Source organism: Cryptomeria japonica, chromosome 11, assembly GCF_030272615.1.
Source record: "Cryptomeria japonica chromosome 11, Sugi_1.0, whole genome shotgun sequence".
Classification (NCBI taxonomy): domain Eukaryota; kingdom Viridiplantae; phylum Streptophyta; class Pinopsida; order Cupressales; family Cupressaceae; genus Cryptomeria; species Cryptomeria japonica.
The window spans coordinates 577,967,687-577,986,749 of NC_081415.1; the positions used below are offsets into that span (position 1 = coordinate 577,967,687).

The 19,063-nt window shown below is 38.2% G+C and overlaps 1 protein-coding gene across 2 annotated transcripts; it reads right to left on the reverse strand.

The window, feature by feature from the left end:
• Positions 1–598: 598 nt before the first annotated feature.
• LOC131045602 (probable F-box protein At2g36090) lies at positions 599–1,906 on the reverse strand. Of its 2 annotated transcripts, XM_057979198.2 has the most exons (2): positions 1,525–1,906; positions 599–1,341 (listed from the first exon to the last, which is right to left on the reverse strand). In XM_057979198.2, exons 1-2 carry the CDS (start codon positions 1,798–1,800, stop codon positions 763–765), a joined length of 855 nt encoding a protein of 284 aa, XP_057835181.2. In that variant the 5' UTR covers positions 1,801–1,906; the 3' UTR covers positions 599–762. The 2 variants fall into 2 exon arrangements, with proteins under 2 accessions (XP_057835181.2, XP_059070075.1); XM_059214092.1 differs by having other exon boundaries at positions 599–1,903.
• Between the last annotated feature and the right edge of the window lie 17,157 nt (positions 1,907–19,063).

The following is a 19,063-nucleotide window of genomic DNA, read 5'->3' on the forward strand; positions in this document are numbered from 1 at the left end:
TGAGATTGAGGAAAATATGAATGATACACTTAACAGATTGGATAAGCTGGAGGATATGATTACTAATATTGAACAATATGTATGGCATCATAAGGATTAACCAGAGTAGACCCATTAATATGGAGAAGGCCAATATGATATGGTTAAACTTACTGATGATATGATGAGAAAGGCTATTTTAGGTGTGGTAACTCTTCAAGCAGAGCTCGACAAACGTAAGTAGGTTCATGAGGAGGAGATTCAATCCTTAAGAAAGAAGATGGAAAGCAATGAAGACCAACTCATCATCCGTGCTGCCAACTACCAGGATGATAATTTAAAGAAGATGATCAAGGATTGGGATTCCTGGTTGCAAACTACAGAGGCTGATATCTTTATGTGTTGATTTGGGTGCTGATATCTTTATGTGTTGATTTGGGTGTTGTGTTTTGAGCTGTCTGTCTACGGTTTCTATCTAGTGTTTTCTGCTGCATTCATGTTTCGTTGTTTAAACTTTCTTAATATGTAAGGAACTGGATCTCCTTTTCCCAACTTATCAAATAAAAGGCAAACTTAACACATTGCACAAACTATACAAACTGAAATTATAATTAACAACTTTTTAAACTAAACTCCATATTGGAATTTCCTTTATATACATTAATTTAGAAATTGAATTTACAGGACTTTATAATGTCCTATTTTCCAATTTTATGCAAGTTAGCAAAAATTCGGTTCAACTATCCACATATTTTCACAATTAATCTATCAACAATATCTTGATCAGATTTCCAGTATGGGACCACTCTCTCTGAAAACTAAACACCAAAATGAAGCAGAGACAACAATGCCACCTAAAATACAGATTATATCTAGACATCCTTCATTTTTCATGTTTGCTTCTTTCAATTTGCCCCGTTCACTCAAGTGCTTTTGATAAGATGCAAAAAACTGGATCTGCTTATTGCTTCTTCTGCAACCCACAGCTCTTTCTAGAATGAGCAGACTGTCCCTCCCATTAACCCAAGCTCCCATCGTATCTTCCAAACGCATGCTAAGCTCGGTGATCTTCAAACTATCCGAGAGTCTACACTTTAAAACAAGGATACACTGTACAGACTTACAAGGCAATACGTTGTGAGCAGGCAATATGGAGCCGAAGGATATGACACAGTCCTTATGAGAAGCCCAATCACTCTGCTCACACAAAGGCCTCCAGCTTGAAAGATTGGCTGCTTGTCCCGTTCTCTTGTTCACCATAATCCAGCTTAACCTAATATTTTCCGTCATCTGCCCCCAGAAATTCAAATCCTTCTTCACATTCTCAATTGTGTCAATCTTTGGCAGCCCATCTCCCGAGGTCTGATCCTCGCCTTCAACATCATAAAAGTTAATGAGCTCCATTTTGAATGGACAGTTAGAGAACCAGGTGTCAAATTCTTCTTCAGCACAGGGGATGCCCCACACAACTTTGGAATAGATGATATTATCCTTGTATGTTACATCTACAAGTGACACAAAATCAGAGGGAAGAGAATCACACACCTTCTTCACCTTATGCCTCTTGAAAGACTCATCGTAAGCAATGATTGGAAAACAGCTTGCATAGAAATTTCTGAAGCCACCCAGTGAAGAAGAGATGAATTTTTTGACATCTGAGTCCTGTGTGGAAGGCCAGAGAGAAGAGCATTTCTCTTCCCATATCTTCTCCTCTTTTGCAATGGACCAAAATTGTGACGACACGCAACCCAAACTTGCAAGTGTTACGCCATCAACACGGCCTAAGAGATCTGCGATAAGATCACCGTTCAAACTCATCATGTCTATCCAAAATGCACAAAACAGAAAATCATGAACATCTGTTGAAATTTTATAAACCAATAGAGTCTCCTCGCAAAAGTGATTCTTGATCTCTATTTATACAAAAGGCTTGCAAGTTATGAAAGCAAGTTAGGTCATTAATTGAAACTCTGAGAAGTTCCCAATCAAAGACCAGACAAATGCCACGTCAAGCCTCTCTTATCACACAATCGTTGAGGGTGTGACATTTGACCAGCAACAGCAAATTGAGGATTTGTAACTAATATTTTAATGGCGAGCTTGGATTAATCCTGATAGATTGCCGCTTTCACTGGGCCGTGTGTGTTGCCTTCCACGTATCGTTTTCACCGAATACAATGATAGCAGTTGTATGAAGAATCTGTTTTATTATAAATAAAACCATGTTAATGTTACCTGCAGGCTAAGGTCACAGGTTCGAATCCTCAGACGGGTAACGTACGGGAAGTAGTTTTTCCAGTGTAATATTCAATGGCAACACGCTTCCAGTTGCGTTGCCTTAGGCATTCAAGCAATGATAAATACAGTTCCCATATTCAAGCAAAGATTGAGTGAGATATTTATTTGGAAGAACATATTATTTACATATTATTAGTTTTTAGACAGAGGTCACGCAACATTTTAGTCTCATTATCTGGCTCATACATTCTCCCTGTGAGTTCTGTGAAGGGCACATCGGCACCAAAAAATAAAAATAGATTATGAAATATTTTTATGACTTAAATGCGTGAAGAATAAACTAATGGTGCTATTCAATATAAATATTAGATTGCCTATAAACAGCTACAACAGTATTAGGGAACGGGAAACTATTAAATTTTTTTTTAAAAGGGGTTTTTATTTATTGTTTATTATTGGTTTAATTTTTAATTATTTATAGTAAAATTGTTTTGTTTTGTTTTGTTTTTTTATTATTATATGTGTCAATTTTATATTGTCAAGTATGTTTTTGGTTAAAAAAGCAGCAAGAATTAGGGTGCTAACTCTTAATACAACAATCCTCGGGCAGTAAGTGAACAACAAATCAAGGGAGCAAGCCCCGAAAGAATAATGTCAGATAGGCAAAAAGAAAAACGCATCAAACTAACAACAACCCAAACCTAGCTCAAGGAGGGGGAGAGACACCCGATCCTTGAAAAGGGGATTTGGGGGAGGGGGGAGGACTTCCCCTTCTACTTGCAACAAACCACAGTCCAAGGGATACTATAATTAAGACCGTCGAGAAATATCAAGTAGGAAGGACCCTGTAGGGTTACAATTAGTAGCACTATCGGAGTGCTATTGCAAGGCAGCAGCAAGCTACTGTAGAGGAACAACATTAGAAGCAGACTCCACAGGAGAAGAACGAAGTTGTAAAATAGGGGCAACAGGAGTTGAATCCTCAAGGACAAAATAAGTCACTGTAGTAGCATCAGCAATAGTAAGAGGCACATCATCCTAGGAGGAGAACTCATCCTCTTGAGAGGAGCCAACTGAATTAGCATCAGAAGCATAGATAGTCAAGTGATCAGTTGTAGCATCCTTCCACCAAGTAGCAACACTTTTGTGACATGGAATAGAGCAATCTAAAGCTAAATAACCCGTAGAGAAGCATTTTTTACAACAAAAGGGTAGGCCCTCAAAATCCAACGGTTGTGTCCAAGGCCTGTCCCCCACCATTAGAACCACCTCCCCCTGGAGAGCCAAAGAGATGTCAATATTGACCAAGATACGAGCAAAGGTGGAATGGCCCATAGAAGACGTAACGTCATCAATATTCAAGAAACAGCCAATAGAGTTACCAATGGCCTCATAGCAAGAATGCTCCCAAAAGTGGAGGGGGAGATTCGGGAGGCGAACCCAAACTGGACACACATTAAGCGATTTAGTAAGAGGGTTAAAGGAGGTTGTCCAAGGCTTAACAAAGAGACAGTGAACTCCCCAAGCCCACAACTTGCCCAAAACCAAATCCCAATCAACCGAAGTCATAAAGGAAGCAATGAAAAAGCCTTTAGCACAAGGAAAGAGCTCAAAAAAATGAGCAACCAAAGGCTTCTAGGAGTCACTCACCCAATGATGGAGGTTTGAAAGCGAAGGCCAGAACCCAAAGAATATGCACACCAAGACATGGCACCGGTAGAACCCAATGTTATCCACAACCTCATGTCCACAAACCACCACAAGGGAGGACTTGGCACAAAGAAGAGGACGAACACCCTTGGAGGGTTGGGCAGTAGATCTGGCCACACATGCAAAGCTGCACATACCAGCAAAGGGGGGTTTGGGCGGGACCTTAGCACCAATAGCAGGGACAACATCTAAAGCAGCATTACTAGGATGAGGAGCATCGCCAAGGGACTTTGCAGCAGAAACTTCTCTCGGAAGGGCATCCACTGAGGGGGGAGGACACGAACCGTCCAACGTAGGGGCAGAAGCACCGTTGGTGGGCACAGAGGCACAAGGGCGGACCGAACCAGAAGCACTGCATGAACCAACCGTAGCCGATACCGAAACACCGACAACAATGAATGTGGCATCCATGTAGGAGGGAGGGTGCGATCCATCGAGCGATGGCGTGGATGTAGGAGGAACAACAATGGAGGCAACAAGCGAAAACAAGCATGTGGGAGCCATTTCAAATCTAGTAAATAAGCTTGTTACACCTCCATTTATGTTGGAATAACTAAGATTATCAAGTATGTTAGTCATTACATAGGTGTGATACTTTTGTTCTTGTAAGTGCTTAAAATTAGACGTGTATACATCAAAATGTTTGATGGTGATCTAATGATCCAAAACAACCTTAAGTAGTATGAAATATTGATTAGGGAAATTCGCAATTTTAAATATGTTATGGTTTGTATCGTTTCAATTTGATTTCTAATTTTACTATTGTAATAAAGAGCAACTTTTTTACTTGCAAGTAAAACTCAATTTACTATTGCATTTTTATAGATTACAAGTGAGATTTTTCACCCTCAAGTAGTAACCCACACACTACAAGTTAAACATGATTATAATTAATCAATTTATCTTTCTAGAGCCTCTCCATTTGCTCTACAATTTTTTTGACATTTTGTCAAACCTGTGACTAGTAGCCAATAACTTGTCTATGTGTTTGCCTACTTCTTTAGAACTAATATATTGCATTCGAAACATGTTATTTACTCTAGTCATCTGATGTGATTTATGATCCTTTAATCTTCAATACATCTTTGTTGCCCACTTTCACTCTACCACTCAATCCATTCACATTTCTTTCATTTTCTGATTCTCATGACTTTCCTATAACCAACATTTGTGGCTCAATATATTTGAGGTTCTTAGGATTTTTTTTTTCTTTGAGCCATTTTATGGTAGGTCTCACTATCAATACCACCATTTAACATAAAAATTTGAAATGCAATATGCACGAAACCAACATTACACCCCTAGTTGGTTGAAGTGTCACAATTGCAAGCTCTTTTTAGACAAAAGGATTAGCTTTCAGGTCATAATTTGACTCATTGAATTGTTGCAGTTGTGGAGAAATACCATCTTTCACAAATACCTTGGTCTTTAACCTCCATTATGGTATCATTTTGGAGTCAAGTGATTCAAGCAACTGCTTGCCCATTCCATTACTCATATTAAATGCTCAAAGAGAACACCAAGTGGTGTTTAGGGGACATCTAGTTTTTTCTTGTAGTTATGCACACTAGTGGAAAGAAAATTTCTTATAGATCCTAGTTTCATTCTCGTTCAACCAATTGTAGACCTTCTCATGCTTCAATCGCCATCATCCATAAACCTAAAACAATCCTTCATCACATAGCACACCTCCTATAATTGAAAAAATGTTACAACATAAATCTTCCCAATACAAAACACAAATGACAAGAAAAATATAATCAAATCTATCATTTATGAACCAAATACACACAATATTCTTCATAATACCTAAAATGATGCACTCTAACACTAAGAGTTAAGATGCCTCTCAACACAATATATAAGATTCAAATTCATTCTTGAACACTCTCCTTATCTAATGTTGTGAGATTGAAAACCAAACAAACAAAGCATGGCATTGGCTTTCATGGGAAGATTAGGTGCTTAAACTATAGTTTCTACCACTTTAAATAAACAAATAAAAATTCATTTGCTGACTCACCTCCATGTGGCACCACCTAATTGCATCGCATAGATGTGGTGATGGGAAAATGGTGTAAGTAAAATGTAATATTTTAAAAGAAAACACATCAATAAATGCTTGCAGTGTCATATCACCATTTTGGAACAGTAACAAAATAAACCTTAATGAGCAAGTAAAAATCAAACATTTGGCACCTACTTTTCTTTAGGAAAATGATCAACCAGTGAGAGTTCGTCGCTTGGTGAGAGATTATCATAGGTTTGAAAGGGAGGAGAGGCTCTTCAAGTGTGATGTTGCGCTTAATAGCCACAAGCTCCATTTATAACATTTGATTTAGCTTTTCGCAATTTTATAAACCTTAGGAAATTTGAATAAAAGACATCCACAAGATTACTTTGGGATGGCCATTTAATAATCATAAAACATTTAGTCTTTCCTCTCTAGTAATGTTTAAATTATTAACAGAAATTGACTTCGAAGCATTAAAAAACTAGCGATTTGATTATGTCGCAGGCTAGACAATGAAAATATCACCATGGGCACAAGCAACCTTTGAAGGCCACAAAACTTTTTCTAGGAAAATTATAATTAATTTAAATATGATCCTCATCCTATCTCATATTTTTTACAACAATCTGATTTTTGGCATTTCCTTTGTAATCAGGGCCCTTTGGGGGCTCAATTTAACAAAATATTATTGCACAAAAACTTCTCCATTCATCATGAAACTATAACTAGATGGTGATGATGGAAAATAAATAAGGTTATTGTTATAATAAAAAAATTGAAGCTTTTTGTAGGACCCTGCAGACTTACTAGGGAACATCGGCACATTAAAATAAGCATCAAAACATATCTATGAGCCATGAAACCAAATTTACACACTCTTGGTGAGCTATAAAAACTCTCTCAACCTAAATTTCATGATTATCTCTGGATTTCAAGATTTTGATGCTAGAATTTTTAACCTAACTACTCACCACAGGACCTACAAATGAGTTTTTGTGAACAATTAAAAGGTCAAAATGTACTAGAAATTCATCAAATTTGCAAGTATTAATAGTCAACTTTATCTCCACTAAAGATAATGTTTCCAACTCTATTTATTGCATATTTTTTGTGATGATGTTGGTGTTCAATTGAAGGTAAAGGGATATAATTTTGGTAAGGAAAGGTCTACTCGTGGTGGCTTTTGCTAATCCTACCAATAGTTGCTTGTAAATTCAATATCTATAAAATTTCATGTTATCATCTCAACATTTGCTAGTGCATATGGAAAAGGGAATGGAACAAGAAGCATTTTTATAGCCATTGTTGAAAGTTATGTTAAGATAGTTTATAGAGATGATGAATTGCTAAGGGGAAGGGGCATAATAGTTGGTTAAAGTAGAAAAGAAGATCTTTTAGTTTTAAAAATGGAATGTGATGTAGCTCAGGAAGAAAGTAATTACAAAGGGATTGGTTTGATTTGTATGTCTAATATTTAATGGCCCATTCTATCAAAGATTCACTCATAGGTATCAAAACATGAAAACCCTTTATTGTAGAGTATGTGGTGATCTTCCATGTTTTCAAGGAGTTTTGGTCATTTCACATGAATCAAATAAAAGTAGAGATTTTATTCTTACTAAGGGTTGGTGGAGTTGGAGGAGTACTTAATATCTTTGTCAAACCATGGTTCATATATATTTATCCACCAATAAAAAGACTTCTTGGTTTTACCTATTTAGTTAAGGATGCCCAATCTTCCTCTACATTTGTCTATAACTCTTTTGAAAGCATTAGAAATGCCCTATGTAAGTATGTTTGAAATTTTGGGGCTTTCTCATACAACTTATATGTACAAATTCTGGCAAAAGTGGATTTATCCTTGGGTCTTCTAGTAGATATTTGGCTAAAAGTGGGTGGTTAGATTTGGAAGCCAAATCTAGATTATGAGAGACTAGCTTTTAGACATGTAGAAATTATTTTGATCCTAGATATATACCATATTTTTGTTTAGGGGAGAAGAGGAAATCCACTAGCAAATCTTCTTGGTGGCAAAATGCTAGACTACAAAGAGGTAGCTAGAGAAGGAATATAATTCTTGAGATTTTATGGGTAATCTAACCAAAAATGTTTATCTTCTCCCATCATGCACGCAGTGTAAGAAGAGATAATGTATCTACTATTATATAGGAAAAATACTCTAGAACCCTTAGCTAAGCAAATGAACTCAAAATAAATTGAAAAAATAGTATTATTTTGAGAAAATTATCTAAAATATTTTCCTATTATCTTTCAAAATACTCAAAAGAAGAATTTTCCTGTATTGGCAGCAAAGGGAATTTAGGTTCAACTGGAATCTATCCTAAAAAGGTGGATGGACGATGGTTATCAATAGAAAAGTGCAAGTACACAACATATATGCATTCAGATAGAAGATTATATTTTATTTTGAGAATAGTTAAAATTTTGATTTTTTGTTTGCATTCCTAATAAAACCCACATAATTTACAAAAGCATCATTTCATTTTTTATAAAATTTTATTTACTATAAAATAATGTAGAGTTAAAATATTAATTCAAAAAATGTGAATACACATTATTTATAAACATATGTCAATATACATAATTTGCTATTGATGTAAATTGATCGTTTAGATATTATTGAGAATTCAAATATACTTATAACTTACTTCAAATATTTTTTAATTTAAAATCATATAAACTTAAATAAATTTGTGATATATATATATACACACACACACACACACACACACACACACACACAGAGAGAGAGAGAGAGAGAGAGAGAGAGAGAGAGAGAGAGAGAGAGAGAGAGAGAGAGAGAGAGAGAGAGAGAGAGAGAGAGAGAGAGAGAGAGAGAGAGAGAGAGATTTGAAGTACAATATTTACTATCAAAACATTCATAAATCACTTATAAAATGAATTATTTTGAGAATTTAAAAGCTGAAAACATTCATATAATATTATTACCAAGTTCATGTCCATGAGGCTAGAATAGAATTTATCACTTATGTGTGCATAAAAAAATGAAGAATATAATTCAATAAATTTCAAGGTAGAATATTAGGAAAGTGGCACATGCTGAGATGAAAAAATTTTATAAAAGGCAATAAGCTATGGAGTTAATGGAAGGTGGGGTGATGTTGATAAAATATGGAGCTCGATAAGGAAATGGAAGATGATATAGTCAAATAAAAAAGAAACTTTGACATTTTATTTATCAAGTTATATATTAATTTCAAATAAGTAATAAAAGCATGAGTGTCATATGATATATTTTGGAAAAAAATAAAAAAGAACAATAAAAACGCATACCACTTCAAGAGGGTGATCTCCAATAATCAAAAAATAATATATTAATTTTTGTGATGATTTGTGAGTCTATGTCTTCTCTATTTATATACATAACCTTATAGGAACACACTTCTTCATCCTAAGTCATTTGGACTTAAAACTACTGCTACATACTAGGGAAATGATAAAAACGATTGCTTAAAATGAAACTAAAGCTAATAAGGTGATGCACCAAATAAGTTTTAGAAACTAAACTGTTATTTTGGACACACAACATGACCAACCTATTAATCTAGAACCTACACAACTCATAACTTAAGATTTACATTACAAAAGTGATTCATCACTATGCTGAAAAGTACTAAAGATAGTGTTTAGGAGTTGTAAAAGTTATCATAGCTTAACTCTACTCCTAGCTAGTTAACACAACACAAGTCATAACCTTTAAAAATAAACATCTTTTTGCATAAAGGCAATAAAGATCAAATGAAAATCAAGGAGAAAACATATCATCACAAGATTGCATGAATCATCCTAAATCAACCTACACAATGTAACAACTCTGAGAAGGTAAAAAGCTTAATTTCATTGATAAAAAAGGTGTTTACAACAACTTTATACAAGTCTAAAATGTTTGCATTCTATATCAGAAACTAAGTTACAGAGTTACAATACAATGTAGACATAAAAGAACCTTCCAATTCAATGTAGACATGAAAGAACCTTGTTTTAGGAATGCTCAGCTTAAACAGTAAGAACTAACTAGAAATAGAAGCCTAATTGTTTTATTTATAGCTATATATGGTAAAAATGGATAACAACAATGATGAAAGACTAAATGAATTCAACCACAAAACCCTAGCCTAACAACAACAAAGATCCACCATAACATGTGAAGATTACCTAAGACAATGCAAATCAAATGAAATCACAAAGATTATACCATCACATGTCCAATAGGGTTTGGATCTCCATTCTTCCTATCTCCATTGATCTTGCTTGATATATTTGCTCTCAGATTTTATGTGCACAAGAGCTCAACAAAGAATGGAAATATGGTTGCAAGTAGGATCGCATATGAAAGTGCAAAAGCGTAGTGTAGTCGAGTCGTAAGCGGGGTTGAATGCATAGTGAGGGTTTGCTAATGAAGGAAGCATCTCCTTATATAGACGACACTATAAGAAATGGAGGGATAAGATTGAGAGGTGTAAAAGATAAATAGTCGGCTATGATTAGAGGGTAGGTAAAGAAAATAAGAAAATAATAAGAGGGTGGGTAGTGTAGGAATTAAGAGATGAATGACATGTGTCATGGGTAGAAAAGGCTAATGAATTAATTAAATAAATAAAGATTTATTTAATTAATAGAAGAAGTGGGATTAATTAAATAAATAAGATATTTATTTAATTTAGGAAAAGGATAATTTAAATAAATAAATGTATTTATTTAAATGAGAAATAAGGCTAGAAGAGGATAAATGAATTAATTAAATAAATAAAGATTTATTTAATTAATAGAAGAATTAGGCTAAAATAATTAAATAAATAAAGATATTTATTTAATTAGACATGACAATTTTAGGTGTCTACATTTTGCCCCTCTTTGAGACAATGCAGCTTGTCGCGTTGTTTCAAAGAAGATAAGATGAACTAATACAAAGTTGCCCCAAGATGGGAATGATATGCCCCCTCAAGAGATTGGATGAAAATGTTTGAAAAGATTGCAGACAATCTCTCGATAAGAAAGAAAGGATAGAATGGATTGACCGGATAGAGTGACAGAGTCACAGGATAAAGAAGACTGACTCGGGAAACGAGGGCTAGGGTAGTCTATAAAATAGACCACGAAGGGAATACATCCTCATTGTCATCCACACATCCAAGAAATCAGAGTGCAGAGAGAGAATAGAGTAGCAGCAGTCAGCAGCGATGGCATTGGTTCACAGATTCGATCGCGTTCGCCGATTTCAGAGGCCAACAGACGCAAGAGAGCCGGTAAGTACTGCAAAACCTCCTTGTACTTTGTTGCAATAAATGTTGTCATTAATGCATGCTAGATAGTGCAATAAATGCGCTTTAGGAAAATGTCAAAAACGTGTAGGCACGTTTGCATTGGTGCTAGGCGCATCTATGTTGGCTAGGCGCGTCTGCGTTTGTGCCAAGCGCATCTATGCTGGGAAAAGCGTCTGTGCCAGATGCGAGCGCGTTTGTGTTGTACAGGCGCGTTTGTGAAATGTGGGCACGTCTGTGTAGGACAGGCACGTCTGTGCAGAGCAGAGGCACGTTTGTGTATTTCAGGCACGTCTGTGCAGAGCAGGCACGTTTGTGCAGTCTGTAAGCGCGTTTATGTCTTCAAGGGCAAATCGACAGTTTTGTGATGAACATACGATGTCGATTGGATAAGCTACTGAGAGGATACACTCAAGCAGGTCCTTTAGGGAAGACTAGGATAGCAGATAGGGCTAGGTTTGACAATTCTGTGATAGAACATACGTTGCCAATTAGGAAACTACTCAAGAGGATACACTCAAGCAGAGGCCCTAGGATAGGATAGATCAAGGCACTTTGTAATGAACAGTGAGTACAAAGACATAGTAATTTGTGATGAACAGGGAGTACCAATAGGAGCAGCACTTTGTGATGAATAAGGAGTGCAAATATGAGTAGCACTTTGTGATGAATAGAGAGTGAAAAACATGTAGTACTTTGTCATGAACAGGGAGTGCCACTAGGATAGAAGCAACACTTTGTGATGAACAGTGAGTGTCACTGGGATAGATAGCAACACTTTGTGATGAGCAGTGAGTGTCACTTTGACTGACATGATTGTTTTTCTTGACTGCAGGAGTACTTGCCTATGCTAGAGTCCCGAGAGAGATTCTCGTCGACTCAGAGGTTACGACCAGAGTTGACATTTGAGGACAGAGCAGCCATTGAGATTATGGGTCTACGATACATTTTGTATGTGCCTGAGTTTGGGATGAACATGGGTTTGTTGATTGCGCTGGCTGAGAGATGGCACTCAAAGACTTGTACTTTTCATTTGCCGATGGGTGAGATGACAATCACCTTGGAGGATGTTTACAGGATTCTGAGGATACCGATCGATGGGGAGCTGATACCCTACGATCGAAATGGAGACAAGGAGGCATTGAGGCGAGTGTTCCGGGATCCGGGACTGGAGATGAGGACTGGACACGTGGCATGGGACACGATGACACAGACCGAATTGGCACTACCAGCAGTGCTAGGAGGAGTGATCAGTGGGTTCCTCTATCCAGACAGGGCAACACAAGGGTTGGTTGTGGGCTGGGGGAGCACCTTGGAGACACTAGTTACACAGCACACCAGATATGCCTGGGGACCGTGCATGCTGGCACACTTATACTATGAGCTACATCAGTTTGTTTATCATGGATCCGTAGGATTGGGATGCGGAGTTACATTGCTATAGGTGTGGGCATATGAGCATCTTCCGGTTACCCGACCGATACATTTCAGGGGCAGGGGTCATGGACGCAACTTTGTTCATTTGTACGATATGATTACATCATAGCCACAGATTGGCAGGTTGGAGCATTGGCGTCGAGTCCTGGATGAGATCGACACTGTGATATGGAGGTCATACCGTGAGTGCGAGTAGTGGGAGGATGATGCAGTGGATCTACCCTATACCTTCCGGAGCATATATCTGATTGGGCGGACGCCCTATGTATTGGAGAGACAGTTGGTTGACAGGGTATGCAAGCAGTTTGGCAGGATCCAGTGGATGCCACGAGGTTCCGATATGTATGCGCGGACAGTGCGAGACCAGGCACACTTTGGGCCACTGTTGTCGTATGATCAAGTCGTGATGCAACTAGTAGAGATGGTGCCCATGCCATGGGATATGTGGCCAAAGATTGAGGATGCAGGTATGGATGCAGAGTACACTGCATATTGGGTTGAGCATCCCTTTCCACGACTGACAGACCCAGGGGAGCCGATAGATGGAGATGGTGGGGGGGATGGGGATGATGATGGAGATGGTGGGGGAGAGGCCGATAGAGGAGGTGGGGTGCAGTTGGAGAGAGGAGGGTGGCTCCATGGAGAGAGGGTGGGGAGGAGAGACAAGCTCAGGTGGTGAGGGGCTGAGGTGGATTGCCACTATAGGTGCCAGCAGCACAGGGTCCTAGACAAGTGCAGGGACAGGGACAGATATAGGTACAGGCACAGGAACAGGCACAGGCACCAGTATAGGGGGAGCCACAGGCACAGGCACAGGGGGCCGAGGAGGAGGAGGATGAGCTGTTTGAGCTGAGGGAGATCTGTCAGGGACAGGCAGAGGAGATCCAGGACCTGGAGAGGGAGACAACTAGGCTCAGGAGATAGCTGAGGGATACAGAGCGAGAGCGGGATTAGGCTATCCAGAGCTATACTGAGGCTGAGATAGCATTGTGGGCTGGGAGACAGGCAGCAGAGGACACAGGGGTTGGATACGCCTATGTTCTGCGAGCGGGGGAGGAGATAGGTTATTGGCGAGACCTATACTACGGGGCAGTGCCACCAGAGCAGCAGGTGAGGAGCTTCCACAGACCATCACAGACAGCGACGATTACGGGAGGGAGCTAGAGGAGACAGACGTCCAGCGGTGGGGTTATGGGTCCTCCACCACCACCAGATAGAGGGGGCAGGAGAGATGATCCTAGGGCGGGTCCTTTTAGGGCTTAGACTCCATCGAGGCCAGGCGGCTCTGAAGGAGGGAGTTCATCATAGCCATAGAGGGCTCCCTATGTATCAGTTTTGTACCATTTTTGTATGATGATGTAGACACCTTCGAGTGATTTTTTAGCCATATGTATTTTGACATCATTGTATCATGACACTTATGATTATATATATGAGATGATTCATCTTTGCGGCAGCTATATGCATGTGTACCTATGTGATGAGATGTTTTATGATGTATGTGATGCTTATGATATGGATGCAAATATGTATATGATGCAATGCAATATTTGTGTTCTTTTATGTTTTAAATATGTTATGCCAATGTGAATGTATGAAATGCAGATGAATATGAGAATGCAAATGACTATTTACATTATGAGAATGTAAAAGTGTGATCATATGTGTTGTGTGCGGGATGTGATGCAATTGTAATATCTATATGTATGTATGAAATGCTAATATGTGTTAATGCAAGTCCAACTGCATGAAATGCAAATGTTTTTGGTGTGTCATTATACTCAGTCATGTGATAACGGGCTACACAGACTCAAGAAGGATGATGGAAGTCAATCAAGAAAGGGGGATGGAAGATAGAAGATATGAAAGTGGAAGAGCTTCTTGTGCATTATCATCATTGAGCTTTATTATGGCAAGTAGGTTATGACAATCGAGGCATATGTTCGACCCAGAAAGTCATTGTACCTATTTGCATGGAGATAAGACAGTCACAAACAAGGAATGCCCCAGTTCATACTAGACTCTCAGTGTCCTCATATCCTTGGACAAGTCAAAGCATTACTAAGAGACAATCCACAGACAACAAAGAAAAATAGGTGACGATACCCCATCCTCGCCTTTCTAGTCAAAGACATCCTGGAGATAAAAATCTCTAGTCAGAGACATCCTAGAAAAGCTAAAAGACATGTCACCAAAAAGATAAAATCAAAAGAAAAACCAAGACTCGACACAACATCCATTGTAGTCCTCAAGTTTTAGTGTCTCTTGTCACTTGTATAAGTCTGATTTGATTGTGGTCACAATGTTTACTTTCACAAAAAAGATAGATAGCACTGAACCATAATGTTGTCTGAGTCTGTTGAAAATTTTGATTTATTGATGCCCATTGTTGTTGTTGTGTCTCATCTGAAACTGACTGAATCCATACAACTAACACTTTATTGCGAAGAAGATAGAACTTTATTGTGGATTGGTGATGCAAGTGTTGCTTTATTGTGGATTGTGCACGGATCGACAGAAGAAAACTGGAAGAAACTGTACTCCTCAGAACGTGTGATGCTCTTAGTTCCACACCCATCACTAGACGTAGGATTTGCCTTAGCCACAGATAGGAGCTGATTTATTATGGATGGAAAGAGGTGAAAAGGAATGTTATGAATGGCTAACCAATCTTAGGTAGATCAATAACAAGCCATGATGGGATTGGGTAGGTTTATTATGAATGAATAGGTCGTGAGTGTGTGCAAAAGTGAAAGGATGAGATGGAATCTTGAAGGAGGGAGGAGCAATGTCTCTATGCATGGCACCGGTGACCCAGTTTTCACCATGGTACTTGCCCAGGGAGCCACCAAAGTGGTTTTCACCATTGGACAAAATGTTTTCTCTATACTTTTTTTTTTTTTTTTTCAATTTTTTTTTTGTGTCACAAGGCGCCTGTTTGCCAGGTTTTCACCAAATAACGATTTTTTTTTGTTTTTATGATTTTTTTTTTATTTTTTTTTTTTTGTATTTTTGAATTTTTTTGAACTTTTTGTATTTTTGAATTAGGATACTTTGAAGAGATATTTGTAAAACCTACGAAGATGCATGTTGTTGATAGGATCCTCCAAAGGTTCGCTCTCTCTGATTGAGAGCTGATATGTACTGGATCCATATGTTGTTGTGATGATGTAAGGACCAAGACAGTTTGGTTCGAATTTGCCCTTCTTCTCTCTGTCTTGCTGATTTTTAGGATTTTCTCTGAGAACCAAGTCACCTACCTCAAATAAGCGAGGCTTGACTTTATGATTGTAACTGCGATGTTTCTTGACTGAATGATATGTAGCTCGAGTGATTGTCTTCCTTGATAAAGGAACTGAGATAGAATTACTAGCGTGTGGACTACATAGGCCCATATGCGTGTCACCTAAAGAATTTTGGGCATATCTAACAACAAAGTCCTTCGAGGAAGCTCCATTAAAGGTCCATGATGTATCGCCAGAAGGGAAAGGATGTGTGGAACAAGTAGATGAGTGATGAAGGCTTATGATTGTGAAAAGAAGTGAAAGTAGGATAGCATGATGGAGACTTAGGATCAACAAGTGTGCTTTTTGACTTGAAATTGTGGAATTTTTGCCCCCAGTTATTTTGATATTAGGGGATATCAACTCTTGTTCTTGTTCATTCGTAGGATTTTTATCCTTGACTTTGATTTTTGCAGAGTCCAATAGCTTTCGATTTTGATTTGGACTAAAGGACTTCTCTTTATTTTTGACTTTTAGATTTTTCTTTTCAAAGCTTGATTTTTGATCCCCAATGAGTAAGGGCTTTTGTAATTCTTGTTGATCCAAGTCTAGGAAATGAGTGGAAACGGAAGGAGTGGATGAAATGGTAAGGCTATGTGAGTTCTCAAGAGGGTTGATGATACACTCAATAGATTATTCGCAGGAACCACTCTTAGGATTATTGATATCAAGAGTTGCTTGCACTACTAGAGGAGATTTGCATTCGGACTTAGTAGCCACAACACTAGGTGGTTCACACCCAATTCCTTGGCATTGCAATTATTTTGTAGGTTGTTCTTGTCGACTGAATACCTTAGGAGATGATGGGAGTTGATCAACATGAAAGATATACTCACCACATCCCAGGTCTTTAATATTGAACTTTTCTTTGATCTCTGCTTGTTTTGATGTAGAAGCTTTCAATGATTCTGGATCCACATATGTTGAAGATGGAACAACTTCTCGATTGATTGGTATTGTTATTCCTGATCTATGTCGCAAATTGTTGCAATATATGAATAGATTTGGATCGCCTTTGACGGTCACTTCAACTCCATTATGTGGGAACTTGATACATTGATGATATGTAGATGGGACTACGCTCATCTCATGAACCATGAACGTCCTAGCAATATGTTGTATGTGAGATCTAGATCAAGGACTTGACAAACCACATCTTTTGTAACTGGCCCAACTCTGAGAGGTAAAGTAACTGTTCCTTTGGATGAATGCTCTTCATCATCATATGCTTTGATGGTAATTTTGTTTGTAGAATTCACAGCTTTATCAGGATATCCCAATTGTTTAATAGTGCTCAATGTACAAATGTTTAGACCTGCTCCTCCATCTATCAGGACTCGTTTTATTCTATGTTTGTGTATGAAGGCTTCAATGTGTAAAGGTGCATTATGTGGCTGACTTACAGAGGCGTCATTGGCTTCTGTGAATGTAAGGGAGTGTGGAACAGAAAGGTATCCCACCATGGCTTGAAACTGGTCCACATTCAGATCAGTGGGGACGACAGTGTCTCTTAAGATTTTGTCAAGAATAGCTTTATGTGAGGGGGATATGCGTAAGAGCTCAAGAATGGAGATAACCGCGGGTGTCTTCCCTAACTGTTCTACAAGGTCATACTCAGGCTTGTTCGATGAGGAAGTGGTATTTTTAGCTGGAGCACCTTGCAAAGTGAATTTACCTCGACGAGTTGTAACATTACATTCAGATTTAGGTTTGAAAGAAGATCCAATGCTTTTTACGACAATCTTGGGTCTTTGGGTAGAATTATCAGGCATTTTATTCTTGATGATAATGGTAGAGACATAATTGTTCATCGAAATGTGATTGATAGTGGAATCATAGTTATAGGATGCTCTGGTATAGTTGGTTTGGTCATTCGTGGCTGTAGCTTTTCCCTTGTCATGTTTTGGGAATGGTTCCTTAAACATTTCATGTTCTTTATTGGATGAGTGTCCTTCAATCTCAATGTCACCTCTATCAATAAGATCTTGTATGATGTTCTTCAGTCGATGACAATTTCCTATTTTATGACCCTTGCTCTTGTGAAATTTGCAATACTCATCATCATTCCACCAATTTGGTTTGACCTTTGGCTCATATGGAGGAAAATCTGGAACTGTGATTACTTTGTTTGCCACTAGCTTCTTGAAAACTGACTCAAGTGGTTCTCCCAATGGAGTGTACTTCCTTCATGACTTTGAAGTTGTTTGAGTATTCACTTCATTATTTGTAGAGCTTGATCCCGAAAAAACAATTTTGGGTCGCACTATATTGGCATCAACAACACCATCATTGACTGTGTTCTTTTTTTTGTTCCAAAATCTTGGCTTATCTTTTCCTTTATAGTCCTCTTTGTTTTCTTTGAATATTTTGATGATGCCTTGCTCAATTAAGACCTTTTCTATTGCCAAGCCTTTTTCAATGACGTCCTTGAAGGTGGACAAACAAGATTTTCTTAGGTCATAACCAATGTCTTTGTTAACATTTTGGGTGAACATTTCTACCATTTGTTTTTGTGGAATTTCACAAGAGCATCTGTTGGCTAGATTCCTCCATCTTTGTAAAAATGATGAAAAAGACTCTCCATCCTTTTGCTTGGTGTTGCACAAGGTAGTGACTGATATGTCTGTCTCTATGTTATATGAGAAATGTTGGATAAATGTCTCTACTAAGTCACCCCATGACTTAATTCCAGGTGGGAGTTGTGAGAACCATTCCATAGCTTGATCACCTAAGCTTTGTGGGAATAATCTCATCAAATATGTCTCTTCTGCTGCTACCTCAATGCAAGTTGTGAAAAACTGTCTTATGTGTGCCTTAGGATCCCCTTTTCCTCTATACTTATCAAACTTAGGTGTCACAAAGTGTGTAGGAAAAGGAGGCACTGGAATGCTCTTGTCAAATGGATAAGGACATATGTCTCTCATTGTGTATGTTGGCTTCGGTGTATTTATGTCCTCCATTTTCTTTTGTAAGTCCCTGATTTGTTGCTCCAAATTGTTCTTAGGTGGAGACCAACTTCTTGGACCATAACCCATGCTTGAGGCGCCAATTGGAGGAGGAGCATGTTGCATATATGGATGATATTGATCATACACATG